The sequence below is a fragment of the Wyeomyia smithii genome, chromosome 3 (assembly GCF_029784165.1).
Source record: "Wyeomyia smithii strain HCP4-BCI-WySm-NY-G18 chromosome 3, ASM2978416v1, whole genome shotgun sequence".
Taxonomy (NCBI): Eukaryota; Metazoa; Arthropoda; class Insecta; order Diptera; family Culicidae; genus Wyeomyia; species Wyeomyia smithii.
The window spans coordinates 56,050,449-56,063,041 of record NC_073696.1 but is presented as its reverse complement, the minus strand read 5'-3'; the positions used below and the strand labels follow the sequence as shown (position 1 = coordinate 56,063,041).

General features: G+C 38.7%; 1 protein-coding gene across 2 annotated transcripts in view; it reads left to right on the top strand.

Moving 5' to 3' along the window:
- Nucleotides 1-12,593, top strand: part of LOC129731375 (protein vestigial) — an 80,891-nt gene that overhangs the window by 42,631 nt on the left and 25,667 nt on the right. For both annotated transcript variants that reach the window (XM_055691308.1, XM_055691306.1), the window contains exon 4: nucleotides 985-1,245. In XM_055691308.1, the coding sequence (XP_055547283.1) occupies nucleotides 985-1,245 (261 nt within the window). The remainder of the gene's footprint in view (nucleotides 1-984; nucleotides 1,246-12,593) is intronic.

The following is a 12,593-nucleotide window of genomic DNA, read 5'->3' as shown; positions in this document are numbered from 1 at the left end:
TTTTCTTTAACATAGTCGTGCTAGATTTTTATGTAATAGTTCTATGAGATTGTCGTGACGTTCCATTGTATCTAGCATCTATTCAGTGTCGCTTATTCCAGTCGAATGAGATACAGATACATCTAGGATGCACTTGAACCTTCGTTAGGGATATGATATCACACTCACACTATCGATCTCTGAAAACGGCATCGCATACAACACATACCCATATAAAGCGCGTTCGGTTGCACCACTACAGATAACATTCAAGTACGAGATTAATAGGGCAATTCCTACTCCTTTTAGAAGTCTCAGTTACTTCTTACTTCGAATTGGAAATGTTATATACCGACCGACTAATATTTATTTTACATGCCTGCTATCTCTTATACTACAGAGATTTGAGAAACAATTTTTCAAGAGTATGAGCAATATCATTATAGAAGCGAGATTGAATTGTCAAAAAGTTATAACATAGGAACTATTCCCAGAGTGTACACAAGGCAAAGATTTTTATTCTATGTCATAATAACTAAACTATAATTTGCATATCATAGTTCTGAGATACAACATTGTAACTTAGGTGTTCCTACAAGCTAAAATATAGTTATCTATATGAAAGCCTCCTATATACTAGTAATAGCGTCCGTGTGGCGGCATATTTACTTTTAATAGTGATATTAACATATTGAGAGCGGAGTACAGGAAACGATCAGGTAAAATTTTGCATTTAACAGTTTCATTGATTTTTTGTAGAAAAGGTTTATTGACACATTTGAACCATGACTAGTTTTTGAGAATTTGTACATTTTACAATCCCTATAATTAGCGAATCAAACAACGATCAAAGAGTTAAAAACTATCTCGAATTATATTGCAGGCAATTTGCGCAACCGAGAATGATTGAAAGTTGCTAGACATAATAAATTTAATCAACTTTGTGTTACGAGCTCGACTAATATTGAATAATTAATTACCTATCATTCCTACCTCCCTTCACAGGTACCATCCCAGGAGCCCACAACGACAGCTCCTGCTCATCGGGGCCAGATTCACCAAACAACCTGCACCAGGATGGAAGCGGGGCTACCGGTGGCGTCGGTGGGGGTGGCAATGGCAGTGGCGAAACTTCCGGTGGCGGTGGACGGGCGCAGTACTTATCCGCCACTTGCGTGGTGGTTACCCATTATTCTGGCGATGCGGCCAGTGTGGTTGACGAACACTTCTCTAGGGCATTAAATTTTAGCGATAAAAATAACAAAGGTAAGTGGAACATATCAATAAAGTGAAGTATGTCGCCCCACTTCAGGAGGTGTCAAGGATGATGGTTTGGGCACGAGTGCATACTGACTCGCAGCACCCGGTCCGGGACAAGCGTTAATTCCCCCTCGAACTGTAAAGACATCCCCGGGTGACATCATTGTGTTTAATCGTGGAAATTAGCTTTTATGCCTTCTTAACCCGAAAACCATAAAAATAAATCACTGTGGGAGGAAATGCTTCTCTTTGGTTTCGGTCGCTATCGGAAATTTCTCAGACAGGGCGATCGAGTTTGAAACATCTGTTTCTTCCTATCAGGATTTATTATGAAATGGTTGATAGGACTAAATTCCACGTGATTGATTTTTAATTCAATCGCTAATTTACTAGTTTTCGCTAAAAAAAATGATTTATTTTGTTGATATGAAAGAGAAAAACGAATCAGCAACGATTGTATATTATCTCTACGTTTTCATATTTTAGTAACTACCCGGGACATAATTTCCGGGCAACCAATTTGTAGCCTAATAAATCATTTCCCGTGGCGGCTGTGTCGACATCATAAATACTAACAATAATAAAGTTTCCAAAACTTGTATCTCCTCGGATCATCGCTTGTTAGTCTTTCTCGGGGCCTGCTTAAAAATTCTGTCAACCAACCAAGCAAAAGACGTTCCGTCCCGTTTTCTGTCGTACTTTGCACGAACAAGGACACAAAACCAAACAAAGAAATCCATGAAAATCAATAAATATAATTGACTGCACCCGTGCGGTGACGATAGCCATGGTAGGGGTAAGGAAGACAGCTCAACGGGTTTACCCGGTTAAGCGGGACGATCAATTACGGTGGGAGAAAAGTGAGTAATCGCTCAGCGATCAAGTTATGAGCCCTGAAGTGTAATAGCCCTTTGCTCTTACAACCGTGGCGACCTTTTTATGTTTTTACTTGCTTCTTCTCATCGGCTCGAATCCTCGCCGCTAATGCATATTCATGCTGCGGCGAGATGTTCGGTAGCACCTTGTTGGGGTATAAATAGAATTTTAAAAATAAAACCAAACTATAAAGATGTCAAATCACCTAAAATATATGTACGCTTCCGTAACGGGTGGACGGGTTGGAAACATTCGTTTGTTCAAATTGAAACAGTACAGAGCAGTAGAGTTAAGACAGGCAATTGAAGAAAAAAAATATAAATTAATATAAAATTTTATGCTACGCATATTTGAAAGCAACGTATTCGAGTTTCGGGATAGGCGCCAGCATGACAATTTGCGTTCGAAATTAACTTCAAAGTACTGCTTCCGAAAAATTCCTTTTAGGGAATACACGGCCTAATGTGTGCCGTCTAGCGAAGACTAATAAATTAATTAGCCGCTAACGAGCTCATCCATGTAAAAGAAACAATTTCGCTGGTATTCTCAACTAGGTAGCAAAAACAGAAAAAAATCAGCCTATCATTTGTGAGTACAAAACAAATGAATGCAAAGAAAAATTATTTCGTCCTCAAATGGTGCTGAATCATTCATCTGACAGACAGCAGCCAGACAGGGCAGATGCCAAAAAAATATTCATCTTGCTTTGTTTCTGGGCGGGGGGGAAAAAACGCTGGTGTGTACGAATTTCTTCGCTTACACGAAATTAGGCGTTCATGATTTGTTGGCCCGAAATAACAGTTTCGTACCAACGGCAGCAAATCATCGCGTCCACAGACAAAAAAAAACTATGAAGCTCTTCGCGCGTTTTAATACAAACACTGTGCCAAAACACATGCTGCTCGTGATTTCCGTCGTAAATCATAGACCATTAAAAAGCATCCTACCAGATTCGTCGGCATTAATCATCTTAATTTAAATTTAAATGACGGCATTTAATCCAGTTTTCGGTGTACAACGAGTGAGTATTTACTTCGTTGCGTCCGCTTCGATTGCCTTGCGGCAATAAATGCTGAAATGCTAACAAAAGGATCCTTTTCCGACGCCCTGTTACAACATGGTGTACGATTAGCAAAGCTATTATAACCGCTCGACTTTAAAATTGCAAATTAAAATATTCCCAATTAGATGAATAGTGCATATCTCGCACTAACCGAGAGCACCGAGTGCGAAGAATTTTAATTTTATTACAGAGACAAACCCTATTGCACAAGCTATCGGTAGGTACACTCGGCGGAAGCGTTTAAGCATTACCGCTCAAAGTATTTGAGTGGAAAAACATGAAAATATTTTTATGCATCACCCGAAGAGGCAAATATTTGCCACTCGCTTTGCTCCCACCCAACGCAACAGCTTGAAGTTCGGAAAGCAACGACGACGAATACGATGAGGGACGGTCATAACTCATTTGCATTTAGTCTGGTGCAGTTTAATATATGTATGGTACACGAGGCGGGCACTGGGTTGCAGTTGCAGTTGTTGGCAAACAAAACGCTGAATAGTGTAATGTTTTCTTCACTGTGTTCTACCTAAAATGAATTTTTTTTTCTACTTTAATTTAAACTGCAGAACCAATGGAATACTTTTGAGCAATGAATTTTGGTCTTAACAATAAGATTTGTTTGTTTGTAAGATTCTTGATCATGAGTTGGAAGTTGTCATAAACATCAAATCAATTCGTCATTTTAATCTCTCGAAAAATGACGTTCGATCTCATATACTCAACAACTGCAAGTACAATTGGTATCCATGCTAAATAATCTGAAAATTGGTAATAACTTAATCGACCATTTTTGATTAGAATAAAACTTTGCACACAGAATGCAAAAATCGGATTACAAATCCGATCGGACAAATCAATCGGATAGTTTTTTGATCCTGGTTCATCTTGGAGGTAAGACCCCAAAGTTTCACCTTTCGTCGCCTATTGTTAATGTTATAACGTGAAAGTTTCAACAAGCCGCTCTGCTAAGAACCTCGTAAAAATCAGAAAAAGCAGTCAAATTTTTCGATACAGTAAATGAACTGGATGAAAAAAAAAACTGAAACGTGCACGAGAAAAAAAACACCCTTACACGCCCAATGATTGAACGATTTATTCTTGAACTACGATTAAAATTCTTGTAACTTGCAATTTGCATCCAATTTCGATAGTTGGCACCAAAAGATTCAGCAACTTATCGATTTCTATGGAAATTGGTAGTGTCCAGAAATATTCTTCTCATTCTCGAAAATTCGGTTATCTTGGACTGTGTTCCGAAATTGAGGAATCCTATGAATATTTAAACAGAATATTGCCATAATTGTGTCGAATTTCATAAATTAACAGGCCATTTGTATGGTTTTGGGTGTTTTGGTGGTAATATCCCCCCAATAAGATGGATTTATTCTAGAAACAGTGTCATTTTTGGACCGATTTCTCGGTGATCTGGAATCAATTCATGAAATTTAATGCTCATATTGCATATTCTATTTAATTGTTTCTGTGGCCGCTAGAAGCTCTATCAGTTTCTGTTCTGGGCGGACAAATTTGGGAGCATATCTCCAAAACAACCAAAATCATCAGGAAAACTTGTTGAAATAATTTTATGGACATTGAACCGACATTTGTAAGATTTTGTTCAAATATTCATAGAAATCCTCAGTTTCAGATCATTTTGTACGTTATGTCTTTGTTTCCATATGAGATAAATATTACTAAAAATCTGTCTGAATTTATATTGTTCGAAATAATATTTCAGTTATGTACAAGTTTATTCAACACTGCCAAGTGTCATTAATTTGTATTGTGCCGTGCAAATAAATGTTGTGTGAACAAAATAAAAACACTGCCAAGTAGATCAATTGAGTATTATACTGCATTTGGCACAAAAGCCCATTGTTATATGAGGAATTATTATATCAAGAAGGAATAATTTTTTTATGCACCGCTTCTATTTTATATTAGGTCGAACTAAGATCAACATGGGTCGAACCAGAATCATTGAAAAATCATGTCATTATTGTTTACTAGACAAATTAATTAAATATTTTTAGGTCCTAAAATTTGATCGTCTGTGTTTATTCATTATTCTAAAATTCTTGAAAAATACGTAGAGTGTCATGAAAAAGTATGAGAAAAGTGCGAACCAAGATGAATCACCCAAGTTTTTTTAAATTGAAAATTGCAAAAAGGTTGATTATTTTTTGATATCTCACGAATATTAAGTACACTGTCGAAGTAGGGGAAGGTGATTGCAATAAAACTCGTTGATAAATATGAAGGTGCGGAAGAAGGAAATGTTCGTCGGCATAAGACAACAAATCCTCATCAACGTAAAGCTCAAATATAAAGTGAATCAAACAACACGGGTCGCTCAATTATGTTGGATTTATTATTGTCTTCACAAACACTAACGGGTGACAACAAAAAATTTGGAGTTTTTTTGAGGTGCTCATATTCAACACGAACACGCTCAGAGAGAAATGAGAATATCTTTATGAAAGCTCTCTCTCTCTCTCTCTCTCTCTCTCTCTCTCTCTCTTTCTCTCTCTCTCTCTCTTTTGATGCCATGTTTTTTGTATTGTTTATGCATGCACAGTTCTGTTTAAAATGGCTTCGAAACAGGAAGCGTCGCGCAAGCGCATCGCACAGTTCTAACTGAACTGCACAACAATTTTGACATGAAGTTCACGATAAACCATTTAAAAATCGAAAAACTTTCGGTCTCGAATGTATATAAGTTTCTGCAGTCCTCAATACTGGCCAGAGTATTGGACAAAAAGAGACTTTTTCCTTTTTGTCTGAAGCATGCTTTAAGTTCGATTCGGTGCGAGTTCGTCATTTCGATTGCTCCGGGTCGATTTATTAAGCGCTATTGTTTTCGGTTATTGTACGGCGTAACGCCAGCAAAATCGTGTACGGTTGAGAAAAGTGCCATGATATCGCATTTCATTCAGTCTTCCCGTGGCATCGCATTTTTATTAAGTGTAAAAAGTGGAGGAAAAGGTGATACGAAATAAGGCAGTTCCATACTACCGGTGAAAGTGACGCCAATGCTAAAAAGCGTGGAATCTATTAGTATCAAATCTATATAAAACCGTCGAATCTATTACCCGGTAATGGAGTTTTGACTAATCAAAACGAAGGGTAACAGTGAAGCAAGAGAAGCACGAGTGCAGAAAGATTGTTGCTCACCCGTACAGCGCTTCTCCACTAACGCCATGTGGTTCAGAGAAGAGACGGGAATCAAAAGATAAGTATTAGTGTTGGTGACATTTTGCTTGTGAGTTTTTCGTGAGATTTGAATAGCGAGAGTGAAAAGCGGAAAGAAAGCAGTTTCATTCTCTCTGGCTTTTGGCGAACTCTTTTGTGTTTGTTACGCGGGATACCACATTTCAATTGGTGTTTTGAATTTCGAGAACTTTTACAGATTTTTTGTATAAAAATCTGTATAAGATCTGTAGATTTCGATAGAATCCGAAGGAATTTGCATGTTTTTGCAAAAAACTGTAATCTGTATGAACTTATATCAGAATTTTGTTCAGAAATTTATATTTTACAAATTAATCTATGTATGTGGCATCTTTTGGGATTCTCTCGCTTGACCGGTTGGGCGGTGGTCAAGCGAGAGAGTTTTGCTTTTTTTGCAGCTTTGAATAGGCCGATTTTAATTTCTCTCGCGTGATCGCTTGCGGAGTGTGTTAAGAGCGCGGCCAGAAGGATGATCGGGTTATGTGTTATGTATAATTTTATGTGCGCAGTGGACTGATGTCGGTAGGGATACTTTATACACCCTGCCTGCGTTGTCAGTGATCAGTTTCAAAATCAAATGGTCAAATGGTTTTTTTTTTGTTTTCGATAGATGAATATCTGGGTGCATTGCTTACAGTTTTGTGGACTCGTTTCGTTTGCTAAAGTCTATTCTCGAATAGACAGACTTGCACCAAAAGGTGAAATGTTTTAAACCTTTGTACACGCTGGTCCCCAAAAGACGGAAATGGTAGCATTACTATATAACATAGAAATTTTTCGATTGCATCCTGACCAGACGGTAACGGACATTAGTTTTATGCCCTTTTTAGGGACGATCCATTAATGATGTCACGCAAAATTTGGAAAAAATTAACTCCCCCCCTCCCCCTTGTCACAAGCTGTCACAGCTTCCTTGACCCCCCCCCCCTTAATTACGTCACATTTATAACCCCCCCTCCCCCTTTTTTGGTAATAATTGATTGAAAATCGAGAAATTTGTTAGAAATGCGCATTTTTTCTTAATAAAAACGATTCTACTGAAAGAAATACTGAAACTAAAAGGAAAAGAAGATTATAGAAGATAACTAGAAAGCGTTTAGTTCTAAGTCCAAGGATGCTGCTGATGGAGTCGCATACCGACGACGAGGCAGTAACTTTGGTATTTATTGATTGGATTGGTATTTATTGATTGGATTGAGAGACACTAAAAATTAATGAAATTGCGCTGTCATTCATAAACGAACATGCACTGTAAAACAGAATTAACGAACATTATGCTTTTTGACGAGAAAAAAAATGACATTTATTTTATCTAAAGCAAACCTTAAGCAAAAAAGGGATCGTAGAACTATAAATGATGCAAATATCATAAATAGTTCTGAGTTGAACTCTGTGGTAAGGTATGTGACTTTTTTATTCATTTATTTTTTTGAGTTTAAATGTGATGTCACACTCAAGCTAACCCTCATATGTCACAAATTGTCACAATAATTGAAACCCCCTCCCCCCCCTGAACGCGTTACATCATTAATGGATGGTCCCTTATGACTTTTCTTGCTTTGGAACAAACGTTTTTGGCATTTTGTAAATCAACTAAAAAAATTTTGGCCACTCCAATATACGTTAACATAAAACTTTGTAGAAGAAAGTTTTTCTCTAGGATATTACTATCGATTCAAATTTCTCCTTGAACGATGTACTTGGCGTCTTCATCGATTCAACATTGAATGGAGGCGCACGATTCACGTTTGCGTTGGAGAGAGTGGCTGCTTTTGTCACGTACCTAAAATGGCTAGGGGCACCAAAACTCACACGAATGAGTAAACAACTGTAATATTTCATTTTCCTCCAGTTTGAGCTTAAAGGCCGTACCCGTAGTTTTCTTGTTGTGATACAGCAAAATAGCTTTATATCAGTTATTTTGAAAGATAGAAACGAACTTCTACAAAGTTACGCAAAATTGACGGGGCAACTACATTGCAAAACATCGTTTGACTCTATTTGCAAAGAAAAAAAAGTTAGTTGCTGGATTTCATCAAAAATTTGGATCACACTAATTTGTGATTACAGAAAAATGTGCACTCCATTATATATAGGTAACAACTTTGTAGAAGAAAGTTTTTGCTCTAAACTATTACTATCGAGCTCTAGATCCAAAAATCCCCATAAGCTCGTTCCCTAGAAAGCTTTCAAATAATTAACCTAGCATCTCTACTGATTCAACAGTGAAAGGAGGCGCACGGTTAACGTTAGCGTTGGAGTGGGTGAGAGCTTTTGTCGCGTAACTGAGTTGGCTAGGGAAACCAAAATTCACTGGAAAGGATTAATATCGGAACTGCCCGGATGACAAATTTCTCTCTCCCAAAACTCCGAAACATTTTCAGTAAGCCATTTCTGTGTTTTCTTGGCATTATGAGCAGGTGTTTCGTCTGGTCGGAAGATGCAGTGCCGGTTAGCAAAAACCTTCTCCATCCACGGTACAACAACATACTACAGAAGCTTCAAGAATACATCGGCCGTTACTTTTAATCCTTGGTCAAAGCCTTGATTTGGACGAAGCGTTCATAAATTGACCTCTGTTTTTGACTATTACTAGCTAGATTGAGAAGTCCGAACACCCCACTTCCCGAGCCATGGACCTCATTGACCCAGCTGGTCTCAAGGTACGACGCTGGCCTAACAAGCCAGTCGTCGTAGGTTCGAGTCTCGGCTCGGGAGAGACTGTTAGTGTCGGTATGATCGTAGCGCTAGCCCCGCAATTGTCCTGTACACTTAACAGTCGGCTGCGAAGTATGTGTATATAAACAGAAGGTCGAGTTCCGAATTGGAATGTAGCACCAAGGCTTTGCTTTGCTTTGATTTGGACCTCATTGACCTCGCTGGATTCTTTTTAATTATTTTTTCCACTTTTGTGACCCTGCTCCGTTCAGTAGTATAGGAACGGCACTTGTATTTCTTCCTGGTAGGTGCCTATGATAGTTTATTGCTTTCCCGAGCCTTTTTTGAATCATAGAATTCTTTCTATAATACACTGTTCTTACCGACACTTGTACCGACCGAAATATCTCCTTCACACTTGCTCCGGGCCGCAATCTAAGGACGACAGCTGATCGATTACTCTCTTGTTTGGACAACTCAACACTGTTTGTTTAGATCTGACATCTGACAGTGGTAAAAAATAATAAAGTAAAAAATAAAAAATTCGCAATGCAATAATAATAGCTGTCCATATTAGGGTGGGACAAAAAATAAATTTTCACTCCCATAAACTTTTTGTGCTTCTTATGGGTCCTATAACAACTGTGTAACTTTTCAGATCCATTGGTAGAACTATATTTTTGCGCCCGATTTTCAAAGTTTCCATGTGGTTTTATATGGAAAAATCCACTTTTTCAAAACTTATTCACTAGAGATGTCCAGTTGGCTCCTAAAACTATATCGATACATGATATCTGTAGAAAATTTTCCTGGAAAAAAACTTTTCTAAAGACCGTAAGGCGCTGCGATGCTTATAGAAAAAGGTTTTTACCCCAAACTGATTGAATGTCTGGCTACTGCAAACTTGCTTACAGATGAGAAATAATTTCGCGTGGAATTAAGCTTGAAAGTGTGATTTTTGTTCATAGTATCTTCGGAAAAGCAGATTTTATGCAATATCATTTCTTATCACATGTTTGAATCTGCAACAGCAGCATGCTGCAGCAGTATTGCTAGAAAAATTCAATGGTGAGCCGTTCGTCAGATATTCAACCGTTTGAGGGAAATAACTTTGAAACCCTCAGAGAATAAATAATCACATGTAATCTATATTTTTGCAACGTTAGTTGTTTTAATATCCTCTTCCGCCGCTTTAATGTAGGTCTCGTTTTTTATTACTATGAATTCCGGCTGCACCCATAATTTTTTGTCGAAGCACTTCGTGTTTATCCAAAAACTGTGTATCGGTTGTATAACAGAAATTTCATCCTGAAAGGCATACAGGTTGTCTTTAAGGCCCAAACACAAGGGATACGTTCGCGTTGCGTTAACGTTATTTTGACAGAAAATGTATGGGCTAACTGTCAAATTGCCGCAACGTTTCCATTGTGTTTAGGCCTTTAGTATCAGTACGACGGTTGACTGGGTTTGTTATTCGATTTTTTTTTTAATATAGCCTATGTTGTACCGATCAAATTTTTAAATATCAAACTTCATAAACTAAAATGAATTGCAACTTTGTGCCGATTTTAAATTTAGCTAGTACGCATTCAACCAACTCCCCGACGACAAGCAGTCCTAAAGAAGTCTTTCTTTTCGCAACTCTGACATATTACAAACTTCCATTCGTCGCTAGCAAATGACGTACGTCTCTCATCCTGTCATATCTATTCAAGTGGTCCCTCACGATGTAAGGTGTAAACGTTCCCACCCGTGTGCGCTAGGAAACCGTCATCTCTCACTGAAATGAAGATGATCACAACTTGTCAAGTGTCACCAGTAGTGTCACCGGTGTGGATGTTTCCACTTCACACAAGCACACGAGTACCAGGCACAGCCTTTCTCTAGTGACACGCAAAGTGTCATTTTGAATTATGCTTATGCTAATTAATATTTTAATTATCATTCCCATTCATTGATGCTACGGTGAGTGATCCTTTCATCCCAGGCCGCAAATGAATAAATTGCACTTTCAGATTAATTAAATGCGATTATAATGACGCTAATGATGTATATATTTTACATGTGCATCTTGTTTCGCGATTACAGTGGAAAATAGTAGGGCGTGTAATTGAAAATGGGACTAGCTCGGAGTGTGTGTTTTCACTAATGGTACGATGCAGAATTCTTATTTCATTAAAGGGTCTGGGTTGTAGAAAAAATAAAATTATTTCGAACGCTGTGATTTGAAGTAACGCCGTGATTCATTAGAGCGCTAGAAACCAGTACCCCCTGAATGAAATGGCCCAACTGCGACGAACCGTAGAATTTGTGTAAATACTGTTGGAGCGCATAACTCCCAACATCTCCAGGATCAGCGACAACGACAATGTGGGAAGTCACCATAAATTACACTTCCCCACCCTTTACTGTCAGGAAAATAATAGTCCTCCTCCATCAAGATGTGTTTTCCTTACTCGTTACCGTATCGCACTAATGTGTCTGTAAAGAAGCTTCTTACAGCGCGTAACTTCCCCGCATACGACATGCGAACCGAGATGTATTCCGATACGCTTGTACGACCGTAATCGAGCCGCTGCAGCCATCTGATCGTGTCAAAAAGACGACGATCGCATAAACGTGTTAACGAAAACGGTGTTGCAGGCATAATAAACTATTACCCTTTTTTTGCTTGAAAAGAACACTGCCTAAATATGCTGGACTATTTTTACCAGACCTTTGATGCCTAATTCTGTTGATTATTTTCAGCGTCCACCTTACACGAATCCTTTTCGTTCAGTACAGTCAGTTTTCTCAGCAGCCGTTGATGTTGACAAATAATTTAGCAATTAATTGTTTCATTTACTAGTAAATTAAATTCCACTATTCATCATTGCGTCGGTCACTTTACTCGCCGTTTTGCATCTCTTCTCAGAAGCGCTAACTACGCTGTCCCTCCGGTTTGCATTCCAGCGACCTTTCTGAGGGCCATTTAAAACAGCCATGTTCGGTGCGGCTATTTTTTTCCGAAACTGCCCTTTTCGCTTCGACTTATTTTCCCTGCTCGAAATTGGCTCTACGAATGCGAATGGATCCCAGCCCTTATTGGCAGCATAAATCTTCGTGCTCTTCTCGGTGTTGCAAAGTTTTATTTTTTATATCTCCGCCTCTCTCTCTCGGTGAAGAATCCACTTCGATTGGGATTCCACAATTCGATTACTACCATATAATGTCGTTTAGTTTGTGCCGCGTTCACAGGGAAATCGGACCGTACGGAATCGGTTCCACTTTGCTTTGTAGTTTTGTGACTGCTTTTTTACTCGCGACAACCCTGCCGCTGCCGCCGGCGGATTTCTTTTGTCCGGCCCAACGCTCTGCAAACGCTCTTTGACCGTTGTCTTATCCTGCAGTATGCTGAGCAGACGTGGGAGGCTGGCAGTGGGGGCAGCTCTGTTCGGTAGTAAATCACAAATCGAGATTATTGCGTGAACAAGAAAAGTTGCTGTCAGTCGACTGCCTGAGCTGTGCAATTTTTCTGCGTCATTCC